The 21,077-nt window shown below is 36.5% G+C and overlaps 2 protein-coding genes across 2 annotated transcripts; both read right to left on the bottom strand.

Annotated features, from left to right (window-relative positions):
* Positions 1-2,286: 2,286 nt before the first annotated feature.
* On the bottom strand, positions 2,287-3,222 carry LOC103666177 (olfactory receptor 4P4-like). Its single transcript, XM_008694203.1, has one exon. It carries the CDS (start codon positions 3,220-3,222, stop codon positions 2,287-2,289), a length of 936 nt encoding a protein of 311 aa, XP_008692425.1.
* A 12,373-nt stretch (positions 3,223-15,595) lies between these two features.
* Positions 15,596-16,555, bottom strand: LOC103666030 (olfactory receptor 4P4-like). Its single transcript, XM_008694062.2, has one exon. The coding sequence runs from the start codon at positions 16,553-16,555 to the stop codon at positions 15,599-15,601; it is 957 nt and encodes a 318-aa protein (XP_008692284.2). The 3' UTR covers positions 15,596-15,598.
* Positions 16,556-21,077: the final 4,522 nt, after the last annotated feature.

Below are 21,077 nucleotides of genomic sequence, written 5' to 3'. Positions count from 1 at the left end.
TGTGAAAGTCATTGGTTTGCTAGAATGCTAAAGTCTCGTTACCTTGAAATATGTGTCTACATTTGTGGCAGAAAACGTCATTAGCCCTAGGTCAATACTGTTTACAAATAAGAATTTTGATAATTTTGATTACTGACCATCTTCTAAAAGAGAAACTTACGTTATTAAGAAAGCATGGTAAGGAAAACAAATAATATCCACTATATCAAAGAAGCCTTTAAAATGAATGTCGTTTACTTATCTGAACTTCTCTTTCATTTTTAGAGACACATTTCTTTGCTCCAGTTAAGTAATTAAACATTATAGAACATGCCCAGGAGAAAAGTTTTAACCTGGCAACACTATTGTTTCTTTGTGACTAAGGACTGAGACAATCTGTCCACTTCCTCTCTGCTGTAACAGCTCTGGTTAATTTCACCTTCCTCGTTATTCTTTCTGCTCTTTATACCTGTTTGTATGGTGCCTCCAGGCTGACTGTAACTCTTGCATTTGACTTAGATGTTCTAAAATGCTTTCTGTATTTTTACCATCTTCCTTTTAATAAAATCCTGTTATCTAGCATCTTCTTTATAATGATATTTGCTATTTCTTAAGTGACTTTTATTTAAATCCTATCAAGCATGCAAAAAAGATCTTTCTTTAATTATTTTTCTGTAGAAATTTTTTTTCAGAGTCTCTTCTTCATTCCACTTGCATGTTTTGATATATCTACCATGCCGTATATTTTATGTATATTTTTATGTATATATTTTATGTATATATTATGTATATTTTTAATCAATAAACTTTATTTTTTAAAGCAGCTTTCGGTTCACAGCAAAACTGAACAGAAAACACAAAGATTCCCTGTAATACTCCTGTCCCCACACACAGACAATCTCCCCCACCAGAGTGATAGATCTGTTACAGTCAGAGGAACCTGTGCTCACACATCATTATCTCCCGAATATACTTTTCATTAGACTTCACTCTTGATGTAGTACATTTTATGGGTTTTGACATGTATAAGGACATGTATCCACAATGGTAATAACATGCAGAAGTGCTTCCTGCTCTAAAAATCCTCTGTGTTCTGCCTATTCATTCTACCCTTCACACTGACCCTTGGCAAACGTTGATGTTGTCAGTGTGTCCGTTGTTTTGCCTTTTCCAGGATTCATAGAGTTCCAATCACATGACAGGTAGACTTTTCAGATTGTCTTCTTTCACTTACTAACATACAGTTAAGTTTCCTGCATGTCATCTTATGGCTTGATAGCTCATTTTTTTTAGTGCTGAGTAATAGTCCATTGTCCATATAAAACACAATGTATTTATCTATTCACATATGGAGGGACATTTTGGTTGCTTCTGAGGTTTGGCAAGTATGAATAAAACAGGTATAAACATCCATATGCAGCCAACATGTGCTTGGAAAACATAATTTGTTTTTTTTTTTTTGTGGTGTTAGACCATGTTTTAAGATGTGTTTTCCTAAGCTTTTATTTATTTATTTATTTATTTATTTATTTATTTATTATTCTCTTTTTAGCAAGCAAGGTCCTTGGTTCTGGATCGAATAACTTCCCACTTATCGATTTTTATTTTATCAATGTTATTGTTCAGTCCCTTAGGTTTTATGGAAAATGTTTTATGTTCTGGCCAATAGGTGTAGTAACAAGTAATTATGTTTTCAGTGTCCTGAGTTATTAATTCTTACTCTGTGATAACCTGGTATTACTATTATACGTAACATCAAGGCAGGAGAATTGATCACCAGGAGCCACTTTAAAACAAGTTCTACTGTACGGATTTTGTGTTGAACAAGTGATTTCTGAATGCCTCTAATGATGTATAAGTGAATGTTCTATCATAAAGATATTCGTGATGCTGTAAGTCATTATTTTAATTTTAGATTTCAACTTGGTCACTTGCGCAGAATGTATATCACTGACTGGCATATAAGCCCAGGGAATTTTAATAGAATTATTATTAAAATTGTTTTGCCATTATAATTCACTGACTGAATAGTTTTGCCTTGTTTGATTTGGCCCAGACAGTTTCTTCTGCTGATATCCTTATCACACTCCTTAGTACTTCATAAAATTAAGTTTTCAATTAATTCTGGTATGTGGGAATTAGGTTTCATTTAGCTATCCCCTTAAATTTCTCTCTAATTGCTCTTTCTTTCATGCATCCCATTCATTATAGTGATGAATATAAAGTCTATGAAATATTTCTTAGCTCCTTTAGTCCCATCAAGCCCATATTTTTTTATAAAGCTGCTTAGCTATACGTTTCCTCAAATTAACTGTGTGCTGCCTTTGAAAATAATGTTTGGCACCAAACTCTTCTCATGGCATTTTTCATCTCTGTATTTCTCAGCGTATAGATTAAGGGATTGAACATAGGAGCAATGATGGTATAAAATAGAGCAAATACTTTGTCCTCAGGGAACGTGGTTGGAGGTCGAAGGTAGGCAAAGATTGATGGCCCAAAAAATAAGATGACCACAGTGATATGAGACCCACAGGTGGAGAGGGCTTTGTGTCTTCCCTCAGCTGAGTGATGTCTTAGACTAAACAATATAATGACATAAGAAACAAACAAGACAACAAAGGTAACTAAGGCGACCATACCTGAATTGGCAACCACAAGGACCCCAGTGATGTAGGTATCAGTGCAGGCAACTTTCAGCAAAGGGAAGATATCACAGAAGTAGTGATCAAGTTCATTAGGACCACAAAATGGCAATTGGATTGTCATCATTAATTGAGGAAGAGAATGGAGAACGCCACCAGCCCAAGCAGCTAAGACTAGGAGATGGCACCTTGTCCTGTTCATGGTAAGCATGTAGTGGAGAGGTTTGCAGATGGCCGCATAACGATCAAAGGCCATGACTGTGAGAATAAAGACCTCAATGCTGCCAAAGAAGTGCATGGCAAAGACTTGTAGCATGCAATCACCATAGGAAATGGTTTTTGTCCCCCCTAGTAGGTCAGCAATTAACTTGGGCGTAACCGTAGAGGTGTAGCAGATGTCCATGGAGGATAAGTGGATGAGGAAGTAGTACATGGGTTGGTGAAAAAGAGGGCTGCATCGAATGGAGACAAGGATCAGAAGGTTTCCTGCCAACAGGGCAACGTACGAGAATAAGAAGAGCACAAAACAAAATATTTGAACGTTCTGGTCATACGAAAGTCCTAGAAGTACGAATTCTGAGATGTTTCTCTGCCTCTCCATATACTTGAGCTTGCTGTATGTTACACACAAATGAGTATGTATCTGAAGGAAATAAACAGAAATTTGGTGAAAACTTATGAACACAATGATATAAGCTTTATTCATTGACATGAATATCATGGTAATTATTTTTGATTTCTTAAATAATGCTCTTTACCATTTTTATTGTCTTTTATTCTGTAGAAGTATTGTGGAATAATTGTATAATGGGAATAATGGGAATGATTATGTATGTTACACAATTTTACTGGTAATGATTTTTAAATATTTAACTGATGTTCTGAAAATAAAAACTAATCATTATTATTAATTATATGATTTAGATAAGAAAAAGATTTTTAAAAAATTGTCCCAAGTCAAAAAATGCCTTGTTGTGTATATCTTAAATGTGTGTGACTAGTACATGAGGTCGAGTTTCTTATTTTCAACATTTTCTCATCAAATTCCATGAGTTATCTGGGATTGAATCCTCAGGAAATGCAAATGTGGCAGCCTGAACTGCTAATGGTTAAGTTGTGTAAAGCACACTCTTTTTTGCTATGTGACCAAACATTGCCAATGGGTCATACTAAACCAATGGAATCGCTGTTATTTAAAAAAGCAAAGAATGGTGAAAAAGTATTCAGCAAAATAAACAATATCAATTCATGACTGAAATTGGGGAAATAAATTAGCAATTTCATTCATTTCTCCTACTGCCATTTCATGTGTTAAAGAGAATTTTTTAAATGTAAATACTGTCATTGAAGTTTGTGATGGCAATCATTAAAGGACAGGTAAAATTATTAAATTCCTCAAGTATGTTTGAATCCTGCATATGACATGGCTCTTGCCAAAACTTTCATGTGTTTTATATACAATCTAAGGAACTAAAGTCAATAAAAGGGGATGATACAGAGGGTAACATTAGTCAGACTTAGTGGTCAGGTAGCACTCAGTGATATTTGTTGAAACAAAATAAATGAAACACTCGTGTATTTGCATCTTTTGTATCTGAAGTGGAATTTTAAGACACTATTTAATCAGTGCAAAATGAGTTAAGAGTAGAGAGAATGTGCTTCAAGGAATTATTTTCCGCATTGACGAGGAATTATCTGTCCCCAATGGGTTTGAACAGCTAGTGTATTTCTATATTTCTCTGGATCTACTGGGACAGTCATATCTAGGCCCCCAGATGTTTATTGTTAATAAAAACCAGAATGCTTTTGTAGCAAAGTTCTATAGAAACAATCAACTCTACTCAAAATTAATATCTATGTGTTTAAAGTCCTAGAGACTATTATATATAAATAAATATATGTATATATATACCTGTGGAGTATATATATATATATAGAGAGAGAGAGAGAGTTAACTGAGAGGCATTTAGAAAATGATCCATACTGTAGGATGGCAATTCTGCTTTAAATTATTATTCAGAATTCTAACTTCATAAAGGAGTAATTTTTAGTGTGTTTCTACTTTTTTGGAAAAAAATGATGAGTTACAGAGTATTCAGCAGTTAACCTTAACTGAAGAGTATTGAAAAGTTTTAGGGAGGTAGAGTTCATTGACCTATTTTCTACTCATGGCAAGTGATACTGATTCTTTGTTAATGAGTTGGAAATAATGCTAATTTTCCAAACACAGTTATTTACCTAAAACAATTTGGTTTAAAAAAGAATTATTATACAAGAAGATTGCAAACAATTTAAAAGCAGAATTCACTTGACTAATCCAAATCTCTGATTTTAAAAAGAAGAAACTCAGATCAAGAGAATCTAAACATTTCTCTAGATGGGGATATAACACTCTGTTATATGCCGAGAGACTGGAGTCCTGATTGTCCCTCAATGTGGGGCAAATTTCATGGAAGAGAGCTGTGTGGAATGATGAAGGGTGTCATGAGAAAAGCATGAAAAGACTATCCTGAGTCCATAACTAAATGCGAAAAGAATATGCAAGACTATGCGTGAACAGACACCCAGTTTGTCTTTCCCAGTATTTATGGAAATAAAGATATATGGGCTATTTAACATAAATGTCATCTGGAAGTCTCTCTTTCTAAAACATTTTAAATAGTTTTCCTTCAGTTTTACCAACACGTAAATTGCTGAAATCAGGATTCTTCCTTGTTTCTAGACCATTGTTGGCATTGAACCCACAATAGTGCTTCCCATCCATCTCACCCTGTAACCTGAGGGACCATTATACATGAGCGCTGCAGAGAGCAGCTGTAAAGGGAAAAGGAGAGGAGAATTATTGTCGTAAAAACATTTTGACTGCAGAGATATTATGGACCCCTCTTAGGTAAAAACTGAAGTTACAGTTGATGTATAAAGAACATCAGGCAACCAGTGAACAACTGGTTAGACCAGTAGCAACACAGGAAGAGGTAGAAACATGGAGGCGTCTTAAAGAAACCGACCAGGGCAATCCTTGAGCAAATTGCTTCATCTCTTCAAACGTCATCTTACTCCTTTTACAATTAAGATAGCATTACAAAATTCAGAATTTTAATGAAGAATACATGAGATAATATGAAATAGCCCATGACATGTGTGGTTCAAAATGGATTAGTTTAGAACCACAGAAAGTGTCATGCACCCACAGACAACCAAGGCCAGTGGAAAAATAAAGAAAAAGACCATTCATAACATGGATTTCATAACTGAGCAGGTAAACAATCTGTTGGGGAAAACATTGTGGTAAATTGGATGGCAGATTAGTCCTCTTAGGGATTGCTTATCCCTAATCCTTAGCCCAATTTATTTACGCTATAAAAATATAGTTAAATGATTACTTCTTTGGTAATACTAAATAAAAATTCTGAATGCACTTTTGGTTAAGCTATCTGCATAAGAATAGAGGCTTTTAGGTTTAAATTAAAGCTTCCATCATGGGCCACCGGGTGGTTCAGTCAGTAAGTGGCTGTCCTTGTCTCAGGTAGGATCTCAGGGTCCTGGAATCAAGCCCTGCATCCTGCTATCTGCTCAGCAGGGATTCTGCTTCTCTCCCTCCCTGTACTTCTCCACCATGTGTGCTCTCTTTCTCTCTCTCTCAAATAAATAAAAATAAATAAATAAAACTTCCATCACACGTTCATATTTTCCCTTAGTGTAACAGAATAGCATGCTGTAAACTTACCTGAGTTCACTCAGGTGAAACTAGGATGGCAAGTGTTTTGAAACATAGGAAATTTTTCATTGTTGTACAGATTCAAGCATAAACAGGGCTATTTCTTAATAGCAATGTGGAAGGTTGTACATAAGTGCAAGAATTACACAATGAAATTCATTGCCAACTAGAAAATGCTCTGATTTCATTGTTATTTACTGGAATTTTGCTTATAAATAATACACAATTAAAACTACCATTGCAAAAGATGTTATAGTCTTTAGAATGAAATTATATGGACTAAGAGCATATTATTAATCAAGCTCATGGTTGGTGGAACCCTTCCCAAACCAAGGTGACAATGACAACTCACTAACCATAAGATCTGAGTGGCTGCCAGGTTAGTTTTAGGCTACATCAGGTAGAATTCCATCCCCCAGATACTCACTGTGCCAAATCATCCCCAGCGTCAAAATCTGGAATAAAATGAAGAAAATTATAAATCAGTTATTTAAATACATCCAGATTAATTCCCCACAAGTATTTTGGAAATCTCAGTGTGACTTACACCTTCTACAGGTTTACAAGGGAAGTGGACTTCAAATATCTACTAAACTTGTCAGTGATGAAGAAAGGGGTGGTTATGCCCCAGGAAAGTCTGCTAGGAATTTCAAATGCTGATTTAAGATCTCAATGCCAGCTCACTGAAAAAATAAAAGTATTTTTTTAATTCCTGAAAAAGGTAACAGGAGTATTTAGGTCCTGGAAATAATCGATTTTCTCCCTATTCCTGAAGAAAATTTGGTTGGGACCAACCGAATATAAATGTAAGTGACAATAGAGAACTTAATAATTCTTTGAAAGCTGTAAGTAATTACATTCCCAAAGGCATTTCCAGAGAGATCCTGGCCAAGTGTTGCTAAACCGCTGTCCAGAGTGATGTCCCTGGTTGCTCTGGCTGTTGCCTTCCACCTTTGCATTAGTTTGCCTCACACACTGTTTCTCTGGAGACCCAAAAAGGCCAAGTCAGAGCCATTCAGGAAATTCTGACTATTCTGTATTCATCCAGCATTGTGATGAATCAGAGGGAAACCAGTGTAGACTGTAATAGTATTTGGTTAGCTGTCAGGAAAATTTGAGATGAGATAAAACAAAGAGAACTACACACAAGCATTTATAGTCCAAGTATGACCCATTATCAAGATCTTATGTTTGTAGACTAGATAGGTCAATACAATCAACGACCTGCAATAGGACAACAGGAGCAAACCTATCTGTGTTTGGGACGAACGTTGCTGCAATGGGTGGTTGGTGGACAGGAGACAAAGAAAAGGAATGATGTAACAATAGACATTTCTTTCCCCATGAACTTGGAAAGTAAAGGAAGTAAAAAAGATGAAAAAAATTCAGAGAAAGAGGGAAACGTAGGTGGCTCAGGTGGTTAAAGATTTCACTTTGACTTGGGTCCGATGTCAGATCTCAGGGTCCTGGGATGATCTTGGGGTCCTGGGATCCAGCCCTGCATCAGCAGGGAGTCTGCTTCTCCCTCTCCCTCTGCCCCTCTGCCCTAATAGTTCTTTCTCTCTCTCTTGAATAAATAAATAAAATCTTAATTAAATTCATTAAATTATTTAACACTTGCCACAATGCATATTTTGACATAAGTATTATTATGTCTATTACGGATATAAGATCACAGAAGTTCCTAGTATTTCAATAACTGGTTCAAATAGGGATTACAGAAGAAAGGGGGTGAGGGGTTGGGGTAACCCGGTGATGGGTATTAAGGAGGGCAGGTGATGTGATGAGCACTGGATGTTATAAGCAACTAGTAAATCTTTGAACATTACATCAAAAAATGATGATTTACTATATGTTGGCTACTTGAACATATAAATTAAATAAATAAATAAAATTTAAATTAGACTCCATAAAAAAAATAGTCATTAAGCAAAAAAATGGATATTTCTAAATGTAATGCTTACTTCCAGGCTTTGAAAGTTTAGTAACCCTGAGTAAATGAAGGATTCTAACTGATGGGGTTCAGGGAAGGCTGCCCCAGTGTGCCACTTTGACATGTGGATTGTTCTGAGCTGAAAACAATCAGGCCCAAAGGATTCAAGAGGAGTATTCTTCTTCCCCACTAACTGCCTGAAAGAATTTATACAGGGGGCCTGGTCTAGGAAGAGAGGTACCACCAGAGATACCTACAAAGAGTGTGGGGTAGGCATGGTAAACTATGGGGGACTCTGCAGGGCTTGCTTGTTCAAATTCCCTTCTGTGGCCCATTGAATCCTTACCCCCTTCTCCTAGCTCAGGATAGCATATAAACCTGAGTTGTCTCACTGTCAGGGAGTTTCATTGCTTTGGGGTTCCCATACATATGAAATTAAAGTCTATTTTTCTCCTGTTAATCTGTCTTGTGTCAATTTCATTGTTAGATCACCCAAAGAACAGAGAAGGGAAAAAGGCAAAAGCTTTCCTCCCCTACGCAGCCTTTCAGCACAGAGGATATCAAAGCTGGATGATTTTCCATCTTGTCCATCTCGACACTGTGCCCTATGTTGACCAACCTTTACTCCACCTAGCCTGTATCAATCCACAGAGAAGATAGCTGGTCATATCTTGTGTATCCTCCCCTGACAGACACACTCCAGGACTCCCATTAGAGACATACAGGTGTTCCGTTAACATCGCCAAATCTTGAATTTGCCCCTCATCATAAATGTTTTCTGCTGAAAAAGTTCTAATTTTGATGAAGTGAATTTTATCTTTTTTTTTTTTTAATATGGACCACACCATTGGTATCACGTTAAAAATTGTTTTTCTAATCCAGGGTCACAAAGATCTTGCCTTATGTTTTGTTCTAAATGTATTATGCATCTCCGTTTTATGTATTGGTCTATCTTCCGTTTGGAATTGAATTTGTACAAGCTCTGATGCATGGATTATTGTGGTGGTGTCGGTGCTGGTACTTATGAATGTCTAACACTTCTACTGCCATTCATTATGAAGACTGTGTTTTCTCCACTAAATTGTCTACAGACCCCTGTTGAGAGCTAGTTGACCAATGCGAGCAGGTCTCTTTCTGGACTCTCTAGTCTGGCCCATTTATCTGCTTGTCTAGCTTCATGAAAATATCACACCGTTTTGAATACAGCAGCTTTATGATATACCTTGAACTGAAGTAATGTAAGTTCTCCAGCTTTGTTTTTTTTAAAGTTGTGTGACTTAACTAAGTTTCTTTACATTGCTGTATACATTTTAGATCACTCTGGAAAATAATGAACACGTGCCCATTCATATTTTATGTGGGATTGCTTGAATCTAAACACATATTTGGGGATAATTCACATCCAAAGAGTATTGAATCATCTGGCCCATGAGCACAATATTTCTATTTATTAAGTTCTTCATATACTCTCAAGAGAGTTTTTATAAAGTTTGCAGTATATGTCTTGCTCCTGTCTTGTCATGTTTTTCCTTAGGTATATTGTATATTTGATGCTATTGGAAATGGAATTTTAAAAATCCAATTTCTCATGGGTAGTTTCCAGTAAACACTATGCAATTGATGTTATATATTGATCTTATATGGCACAACCGTGCTAAACTCACATTATAAAAAGAAAGTCTATCATATTGAACAAGAGTTTGTCACCATGACAGAACTGTCTGTATAGAAAATTCTAAGAAATGTGTAGAAAACCTAGTATGATTTAGATATATCGGAGAAATGTCGGACAGATGAAATGAGTTTAAATGTATTTGCTTTTGTTTTATTTTTACGAACATTTGTGCAGAATAGAAATTATTTTTCTCTAATGTTGGGTAGAATTCACAACCAAAGTTATCCAGATTGGAGGTGTGAAGACAATGTAATACATTAAATTTCTTTAAGAGTAAATAAAGAACCATTGAGAATATGTATCTTGAAATTTCAGGAGCTTTGGTAATTTATATCATTTGAAAACTTTTTCATTCTAAGGTGTTGAATTTATTGGCCTTACTATGAACCCTGTATCTTTTAGTATTTTAAAAATGTGCATAATGTGTAGTGATATCACTTCTATTATTAAAAATAGCTGTGAGTAGTAATCAATGACTTATAAGTATCTCAGGAATCAGGATCCAGGAAACTAAAACCAATTAAAATGCAAACAAAATAAAGATAATGATATAATAAACTAAGGAAAGAAATCACTAACATAACTAGCAGTCTTAAATAAAGAATAGCAAAAAAGCTAAAGGTTAGTTCTCCAAAAGAATGAATAAAACTCATAAAATGTCATCAAGACCAATCAAGAGAAAAGAGAGAAAAATCCCACAAATTAACAATATGAGGAATGGAATTCATACATTGCTAAAAAGTAGTGTTCATTTGTACAAAAATTTGAATCCAGGTTGATGATATCTATTCAAGCTAATAATAAGCTATTCTCTAGGGGTGGCTGGGTGGTTCGGTCAGTTGAGCATCCCACTCTTGGTTTCAGCTGATGTCATGTTCTCAGGGTTCTGGGATCAAGCCCCGCCATCAGGCTCTGCTCTGCACAAAGTCTGCTTCTCTCCCTTCCCCTCTGTTCCTCCCCCACCCATCCATTCTCTTTGTCTCTCTCCTTCTCAAATAAATAAATAAATAAATAAATAAATAAATAAATAAACCATTTTCTAAGCTATTGGCCCCCTGAGCCACCAACATGCCCTGCAAATAGTTTGGTATTTTCCCTGCTCTCAGCAAGATTTCATCATTTTATGAATGTGAGCTGTTCATGCCATTTTTCTCTGTTAGTTTACATCTTGGTAACATTTCATTATGAAAAGGTGTTTAAAAAAAAATATGTGGATCCATCTACATACAGAAAGAACAACCTCAGGATAAATATAGTCCATTTGCCATCCAACCCTCACTCATTAATCTATAGAAATTTCTAGAGCCCCCCAAAAATATACCAGGTTCATTGATGGCTGCTGGGGCTTCTGTGGTGAATAGAGACAAATCTGGGTCTTGCCTTCAGAGAGTTTCCTATCCACTGAGAGACACCCAGAGGGGAGCAGAATATGATAAGACCATGTTATAAACGAGAAGGTTGTGGCAGCACGGGGTGTTATGAAAACATTTTTGAGGGAAACACAACAAAGCCCCTGGGGGTCAGGAAGACTTCCTAGATAAAAACACATCCATAATGGAGCACAAAGGATGAAAGGGAATCATCAGAGTGAATAGACACTTGTTGGGCTGAGAGGATTCCTAGTAGAGGATGCATATAACAAAGGCCAGAGGGTGAAAAAAAGTATGCAGTGAACCTAATCGTTTCAGTGTGTTGTGGCTGGTGGCTCATGTATTCATTCAATCATGAATTATTGAGCCCCTACTGTGTGTAGGGTCATAAGCTGGACACTGAGCTCCTAAAAGTCTAATTACTAAGATATGAAACTGGAAAGTTAGTGACAGGGAAGATCAGGAAGAGTCTCATAATTGTGTTACAGCTGAATGTCAGGTACCATGGGGAACACATTGAAAGGGTCTTCCGTATCTTTTCATGGCCTGCAGCTCATTTCCCTCGGCACTGATTTATACTCAACTGTTTATCTATCCTAACCTACTGGAGGACATATTGGCTGTTTCCAATTGTTTGGACATTATGAATACAGCTGCTGTTTAACATTCCTGTGAAGGGTGTTAAGTGGACATAAGCTTTGATTCCTTTGGGTAAAACCAAGGAGTGAGATTGCTGGATTGTACAGTAAGACTATGTTTAGTTTTGTAAGAAAGTGACAAACTGTCTTCCCAAACGCTGCACTATTTTGCTTTTGCACCAGCAATAAAGAAGAGCTCCTTTCCCCACATCCTCACCAGCATTTGTTGGTGGTGGTGCCCCATATTTTGGCCTTCTTAATATGTATATTGTGGTAAAACCACCTTTGATAAGTCATTTGCTTATCCAAAATGTGTACAATAATTAATTCAAGAAGGCTCATGGACTTGAAGCCAATTGGCCCAAACCTCACAATTAAAATATGACAGGTTCAGAATCTATGTATGTTTGACCTGACGTAAACATACTGAGTTCCATCCATCATTGTGAACTCTAAGATCAAAAAAGTGTGCTTCGGTCAACTCATGCTGAATTTAAATACGACACTGTTCTTCCATAAAATTAGATTTTATTCCAAGGGCAATGGGCCATTACCCACTGTTTCTGAGGTATGAAAATGGAATCAGAATTATCTGTTAGAATGCCGTATCCTGGGGTGCCTGGGTGGCACAGCAGTTAAGCATCTGCCTTCGGCTCAGGGCGTGATCCCGGCGTAACGGGATCGTGCCCCACATCAGGCTCCTCCGCTGTGAGCCTGCTTCTTCCTCTCCCGCTCCCCCTGCTTGTGTTCCCTCTCTCGCTGGCTGTCTCTATCTCTGTCGAATAAATAAATAAAATCTTAAAAAAAAAAAAAAAAGAATGCCGCATCCTTCATTCTTCAGGCCTAAGAACTCACATTTTACAAGTAAACTCTAAGTTCGGAGAAAAATGTGACTGCCAGATTTCTGGGTGGGAAGGAGTGACATAGAAGACATGTGCTCCCACATGATAAGGTAGCAAAGATGCAAAACAGAGAATCATCTCTGAAGAGACTGGACAGCTACTAAGGGAAGAAGAAGTAGAAGGAATGGGATTAAGAATGGGGGCTAAACTCAGCCGAGGTCAGCAGCAACAACTACATTTACCGTGAGAATTGTCATTTCTGGGTACAGGATGGATCTGAGGATCCAAGTTTTACACACACTGACAGCTACTGCGGGGACATAAAGGAATCTGCAGAGCTTTGGTCAGAGATCTAGGGAATCTCGAGGACACATCCGTTTTTCCCTTGATTCATTTGTGAAGCCACATAGCAGAACCAGGAGAGAAACAGGCTTTTTAAAACAATACTTTTAAAAAACAATATCATCTTCTTCCTTTACCAGAGTGTTTGAGAGGTTTATCACACTGTATTATTGGTAGTTTGTTCCTCTTTAGAAAGAATAGTATTGCACATTACGGCTCTACCACATCTTGTATACTTATTCCCTAGCTGATGGACCTTTGAATTGTGTCCATATAAGGGCCAGAGTGAATGATGCTGCTGTGAACATTCATGGACCAGCCTTCGTGTGGACACAGATTATCATTTCTCTTGGATGGATACCTAAGAGTGGAATTGCTGAGTTGTATGTTACGTGTGTGTTAGCATTTTAAGAAACTGCCAATGTGTTTTCAAAAGTGGTGATGCTGTGTTACATTCCCACCGGCAATGTATGAGAGTTCCCGTTTCCCCACAATGTCACCAAAAATTGGCATTGTCAGTCTTTTTAATTTAGCATAGAGTTGTTCAACATATTCTTATGACTCATACTTTCCGTAGGTGTATAGAAAAAGTATTCTATTCATTGTTGATACAATGCTTATCACCTTTGTTTGTTTGTTTGTCTTATTGAGTTGGCTAGAAACTTTGCCCAACTGTACGCTAATTAATTTAACTGTTCTGAGCACTGTTAAGGTGCTAGGTTAAGCAATGAGGTTTGGTATGTTGGGAGTATTTCATGAATTTTTTACTTAAGACATTTTCAACTTATGATGGCTTTATTGGGTCATAACTCCCTTGTAAGTTAAAGAAGACCTGTGGTTGAAATCTTACAAAAGGGAGCCCCCTCAAATTCGCTTCTTTCCTCTGAAATATGCATCTAAGTTTACTGCATATATTTTCTTACCTTAATAACTTAGTTCTTCCAAATGCTGACTAATATCCATTCTCCAGACGTGAATAGTTAACTTATTTATTCACCTACTGTAGAGGATCTTGGTTGCTTCCAAGGCTTGGTAATTATGAATAAAGCTGCCATAAATATCCATGTGCAACCAAAATGCATTAGTGCTTTCATTTACTTTGTGGTGAAATCACATCTTATTTCTCCTTTGTTAGTTTTTTTTCTCTCTCTTTCTCTCTCCCTCTTTCCCTCTCTGTCATTGCAGTAGGAAAACACTTTGGTTGTGGAACCAATTACCAACCATGTGTTTATTAATATTAGGCAGGAAGGGGTGAGCAACACATATATTTTAATATCTGGTTCTTTAACTTTATGGGAAATGATACTAAACTCTGTCCAATAGGTGGAATGCCAGGACGTGTGTTTCAGATTTATGAATTGTAGATTCTCACTCTGTCTTCACTATTTATTATGATTGATTTCCATGGAACATCTAGAGAGTTAACCCACAGGAACCAGTTCAAAACAGATTCTACTTGGGGCACCAGGGTGTCTCAGTCAGTTAAGCAACTGCCTTCAGCTCAGGCTGTGATGCCAGGGTTCTGGGATCAAGTCCTGCATCAGGCTCCCTGCTCAGTGGGGGGTCTGCTTCTCCCTCTCCATCTGCCCCCTGCCACCACTCCAGGCTCCTGCTCTGGCTTATTCATACACACACACACACACTCTCTCTCTCTCTCTCTCTAAATCAATAAAATCTTTAACAAAATAAGAAATAAATAAAAGAGAATCTACTCTAAATATTTATTTGTTTGCACACTGATTTCTTTTTTTTTTTTTAAAGATTTTATTTATTTATTTGACAGAGATAGAGACAGCCAGCAAGAGAGGGAACACAAGCAGGGGGAGTGGGAGAGGAAGAAGCAGGCTCATAGCGGAGGAGCCTGATGTGGGGCTCGATCCCATAACGCCGGGATCACGCCCTGAGCCGAAGGCAGACACTTAACCGCTGTGCCACCCAGGCACCCCTGCACAACTGATTTCTGTACGAACTACAGGGTATATATATCAAGATATATATCAATGCTCAGAAATTTAATTCTTTTAGTTTTATATATAGCTTCTTTTTTTCTTTTTCTTTCTTTTTTTTTTTAGATTTTAGAATACAATTTCTGTACTACTGAAGGATATCTGTCATTCTGTGGTCAGGACTCTAAGTCCAATATTTTAATAAAGGTGTCATTAAAATATTTTCCTTTATAATTCACAAAATAATGTACATTGCTTTATTGTTGTTGTTGTTCTTCTGGCTCAATTGTTTCTCATGAAGTTTCCCCTACTTATACCATATTAATACCCCATAAAAGTAACTTAGTTTCCAATTAATTTGGTTTCCAAGAATCAGTACTTGCTCAATGTTAATTTACACCTTAGTCCTATTGCTTCCATTCACTCCTCTCAGGACAATGATGGTCCACAAACCCCATGAGATAGTCCCTGCCTTTTTCATTCACATCTCCCCCTTTTCTTTCTCAGAGTTGCTTATCCCATAAATTTCTTCAAATTAATTGTGTGCTTCTTTGAAAATAATGATGGGCACCAAACCTTTCTCATGGCTTTTTTCATCTCTGAATTTCTCAAAGTATAGATTAGGGGATTGAACATAGGAGCAATGATGGTATAAAATAGAGCAAATATTTTGTCCTCAGGAAAAGTAGTAGGTGGTCTAAGGTAGATAAAAATTGCAGGCCCAAAAAATAAGACAACCACAGTGATATGAGACCAACAGGTGGAGAGGGCTTTGCGTCTTCCCTCAGCTGACAGATTTCTCAAAGTGAACAATATTATCCCATAAGAAACAAATAAGACAATAAAAACTCCTAAAGCAAACATACCTGAAAAGGCAATCAGAAGGACACCAATGATGTAGGTATCAGTACAGGCCACTTTTAGCAAAGGAAATATATCACAAAAGTAGTGATCGATTTCATTAGGACCACAGAAAGGCAAACTGATTGCAGCAGAAAATAGAGGAAAGGCATGGATGGCTGCACCAGCCCAAGCAGCTAGGACTAAGAGATTGCATCTAGTCCTGTTCATGATAATCACATAGTGGAGAGGTTTGCAGATGGCAGCATAGCGATCAAAAGCCATGGCGGTAAGAATGAAGATCTCAACTCCTCCAAAGAAGTGCATTGTAAAGAGCTGTAACATGCAATTTTCATACGAGATGATTTTTCTTTCCACCAGCAGGTCAGCAATTAACTTGGGTGTAACCACAGAGGTGTAGCAGATGTCCATGGAGGATAAGTGGCTGAGGAAGTAGTACATGGGTTGGTGATAAAGAGGACTGAGTCGGATGGAGACAAGGATCAGCAGATTTCCTGCCAACAGGGCAACATAACAGTATAAGAAAAGGAGAAAACAAAATACTTGTATGCTCTGGTTATATGAAAGTCCTAAAAGTATGAATTCTGAGATATTTCTCTGGCTTTCCATATAATTGGCCTTCGTGTATGTTTCCATAGGACTTATGTTTCTGAAAGAGAGAAAAGATAACTCTAGGTGAAAATTAAATTTAGGAACACAATAACAAACTTTATTAAAATGTATTTTGACAGAGTAATTATTCTTGGATTATTGAATGAAGCTATTTTTTCTTTTAATGCTTCCTTTTATAAATCAATCATGAAATAATTTTATGATGTCAATAATGAGAATAATTACATATTTAATCAATATGACTGGTAATTATTTAAAATATTTAAATATTATTTGGAAAATATATTTTATTACTCTTAATTATATATTTAGATAAAAGACTACTAAGTATATTATTTAGTCTAAAATAAGGGAAGTCTTTTTTCCATATTTCCCAATTCTTATAACTTACACATAAAGTCAACTTTCCTTCTTTTCAAATTATCTGAGAAAATTCCCTTAATGAATGAATCCTGAAATGCACATTGTTTGAACTACTGAAGTATAATTTGTGTAGAACATACTGTATTTTTCTACATTGCCAAACATTGTCAATGAGTCATGTCAAACCAGTAGAATTTCTCTTACATTAAAAATCAAAGAGTGGTTAAAAATAATACATCACAAGAAAGAATATCAATTAATGACTAGAATCTTGAAAAATATTCAGGAAACCCATTCTTCTGTCATATATATTTTTCATGAGTTAAATAAAATTTAAAAAATAAATGCTGCCATTTAAATTTGTGATAACACTTGATAAAGGAAAGATAAGATTGTTCAATTGCCCAAGTATATTGGAATTATGCACTTGGCATGACTTTGGCTGAAAATTTCATATTTTAGATACAATCTAAAGATCAAATGCCAATAAAAGGAGATAATACCAAAGTAACTTGAAAACAAACTTTGTGGGCAGGTAGAACTCAATGATATTTGTTGCAATAATGAATAAATGAAAGATTCAGGAGTTTGCATCTTGTATCTAATGGATATCTTAAGATACCATTTAATCAGTGCGCAATGGGTGTAGAATAAGAGAAAGCACTTCCAAGAGCTATTATACCAACTAATGAGGAAGTATCTGATTCTAGTGGGTTTGCAAAGCTAGCACCTTCTACCTTAGTCTGAATCTCAAGCGACAGACATTTCTGGGCCCCCAGATGTCTATCAAAACAATACAAAAGTTTTTTTGCACTATTGTTTAGCAACCATCATCTGTAGAGACTCACAAATTTAATATCTATGTTAATGAGAGTCTTCAAGAAGATTTTACATGGCAAATAGATGACAGCTGAGGCATGTTAGAAGGGTCCATACCAGAAGACACCAATTCAATTTTTAATTCCTATTCAAAATTCTAACCTCATAACATTAAAATTTTCAATATGTTTAATGATGTCACAGAGTGCTCAGCAGTTAACAGTTACTAAGGAGTCCTGAAAAGCCTTCAGAGGGTGAAGATCATGGACCTCTCTTCTACTTACTGCAACTGATACCAATCTTTGTTTATGAGACAGAAACAGTGTTAAGTTTTCAGATATACCTAATTGCTAAAACAAATTGATTTACAGGCAACTTTTCTCTAAGTAGAATGTGAACAATAGAAATGTAGAAATCACTGGACCAATACAAATCTCTGATTCTAAACAGAAGATGCATATCAAGAAATCTAAGTAATTTCTCAGGATTGAAAAGCAATACACTGTAAATATTAAAAGACAGAAATCCTGTTTCTTCCTCAATCTGGAACTATCTTTCATGGGAGAGAAGTAAGAGGGAGGTCATGAAGGACAATCTGGAAAAACCCTCTTGATCCTCTCGTGAGCAGAAAAGAAAATGCAAGATGATGGATTAACAGAAACCCCGTCTGTCTTTCTGAGTGTTTATGTACTTGAAGCGCTATGGAATATTTACTATAAAAAAAGCATTCTAAAATTTGTTGATTCTAAAACATTTAAAATAATTTCCTTTCAGTTTTACAAAAATGCAAATTCCTCATCAGGATTCCTGCTTGTTTTCTAGATCGTTGGAATTTCATCTCCAGTAGCTCAAAACCCCAGCCTGTATTCGGAGGAAACTTTCCCTATGATCAGTTCTACTGGCAAAGGAAAAGTAGCTGAAGAGATTTACTCTCATCAAACAATACAGCGATACCGAGGACCCTCCCATGGAAAAACTGAAGCCACAGTTGGTAAAGAAAGAACTTCAGGCAACCACTGGAGAAGTGGTTGAAATAGTCGCAGCACAGAAATGGGGAGAAACCCTGAGGCATCTCAAATCACCTGACCAGTGTGATCCTTGAGCAAATGGCTTCATCTCTTTAGGCCTCCTCTTTCTCCTTTCGCAACTAAGATATCATGAAATAAATTCAGAATTTAGTCTTTCCTCTCTGGATGATTAGTTTAGGGCCACAGATTGTCATGCACGCACACACACGATCAATTGAAAAATGAAGGGAATAAAAAAGAACATTCATAGCATGGATTTAATAAAATGATCATGGGAAATTCCATCATCAACCGTTGCTGAAACTCAATGTCATTATCAATTGGTTATCTTAGCTTGTTTCTTAATACTTATTACTGGACCAATTTTTTTTTCCTCTACAAAAGGTACTCAAACAATTACCTTATTCTACGGTATTATTGAATACAAATTATGTGTACATTTTGGATGATGCTGTTCACAAAGGAATTGAAGGTCTTATATGTAAATAAAAGTTTCTACCACAATTCCAAACTTTTAGTGTAACAAACTCTTACTGTAACAGAATATAAAACTCTAGTGTAACAGAACGTAGGATGCTATACACTTACCTTAGTTGGCTCAGGTGAAGCTAGTCTATTTTAGGATGGCAGGTGTTTTGAAAGATGGGAAAGTCTTTATTATTGTACATTTTCATGTACACACTGGTCTGTTTCTTAAAACTATGCAGTAAGGCCTGTGAGCATGATTTGTGGTCACAATGAAATTCACTACCTACATAAATATGCTTTGTCTAACTCTACTATTTTTCTCTCCCAAAATGGGAATTTTGCTTATAACTAATGTGCCATTAAGTCTAAATATGCTGTAACATTTATGCAGTAATCAAATTGTCCTATGCTGCAAAAGAAATTATATCATTTCAAATGAAATCACACAGAATAAATATAAAGAACACACACTTAGCCCAGCACATGTGTGGTGGGATGCTTCCCAAAGCAAGGCGACAAGGGTAATTCACTAACCATAAGATCTGAGTGGCTGTCTGCTTAGTTTTGGGGCTGCATCAGGAAGGATTCCCTCCTCAGATACTCACTCTGCCAGTTTGTCTCTAGTACCAAACCTGGAATCAGATGCAGAAAATTACAGTCCCGGAATTCAAACACATCCAGATGAATTCTCTGCAAGTATTTTGACAGTTTCAACGTGTCTTAAACTTTCTACAGTTTACAACACAAGTGCCCTTGCAATATTCACTAAGACTCAGTGATGTAAGAAGTGGGTCTTCATCTGTCAGGAAAGCAGCCTGGACATTTTGAAAGCTGATTTAGCTTCTTAATAAAAACTCAGAAGAAAAAAGCAAAATGGGTTTTTATATTCGTGCAGAAGCTAACACAAGTATTTAGGTCCTAGGAAACATCCATTTATTTTATGCCTAAGCCTAAAGACAATTTGGTTCAGAGGAACAGAAGGTAAATTTAAGTGGCAATGCGAGAATTAATAGGTCTTTGAAATCTTTATGTAATTATATTCCCAAAGGTATTTCTAGACAGGTTTTGGCCCAAGTGTTGCAAAGCCACGATCCACAGTAATGTGCTTGGTGCTCTTGGGTATAAACTTTCCACATTAGCCTACCTGGAAAAAAAAATTGGCCCTTTTTCCCTGAAGCCCCCAAAAAGCTATAGTGCGACTGCCTTGTGCTCCTCCAGCTTCTGAAAAAATAGGAGGGAAATTGTAGCCTATAATAGTATCAAGTTAGCTTCCAGGAAAATCTGAGATGAAGTACGACAAAGGGAACCAAAGACAGCACTTACAGTCCTTTTTTTTTTTTTTTTTTCTTTTTTTGGAAGTTATCAAGATCTTTGGCATGCAGTGTAGGTAGATAAAATCAATAACTTGTGATATTATAATTGGTATGAAATTACCATTGATGGATGAGCTGTTGGAAAATAGGTGACAAAGAACAGATAAGAGTAAACACGCCTTCTCCTTAAATTGGCAGGGAGGAAAAGGAAAAAAGATATGGAAAAATCAGAGGAAGGAAGCGAAGTACAGCCAAGCCTTTAACGTGTTTCCATCTGGTTCTGTCTCTGCTCACTGACTAGTCACAGGTCGTTTAGACTCAGTCTCACCTGCAGGCACTGAAGCCAGGCAGTCTCTCTCTACCATATGCCAATCCATGCATGTAAAGTTTTCTCATGCAAGAAGTGTCAGGAAATCAAATTTTATAATATTTAATCTCTTTCAGATCAATCTACTTAGCCACAGAATAACAAAACTTTACTGAGAGATTGATGTGTGGATTAAGTCCATTCTACTATTCAATGCTCAT

The sequence above is a fragment of the Ursus maritimus genome, unplaced genomic scaffold (assembly GCF_017311325.1).
Source record: "Ursus maritimus isolate PB19 unplaced genomic scaffold, ASM1731132v1 scaffold_23, whole genome shotgun sequence".
Lineage (NCBI taxonomy): Eukaryota > Metazoa > Chordata > Mammalia > Carnivora > Ursidae > Ursus > Ursus maritimus.
The sequence above is the reverse complement of the archived record's forward strand: the minus strand, read 5'-3'. Positions and strand labels throughout refer to the sequence as shown.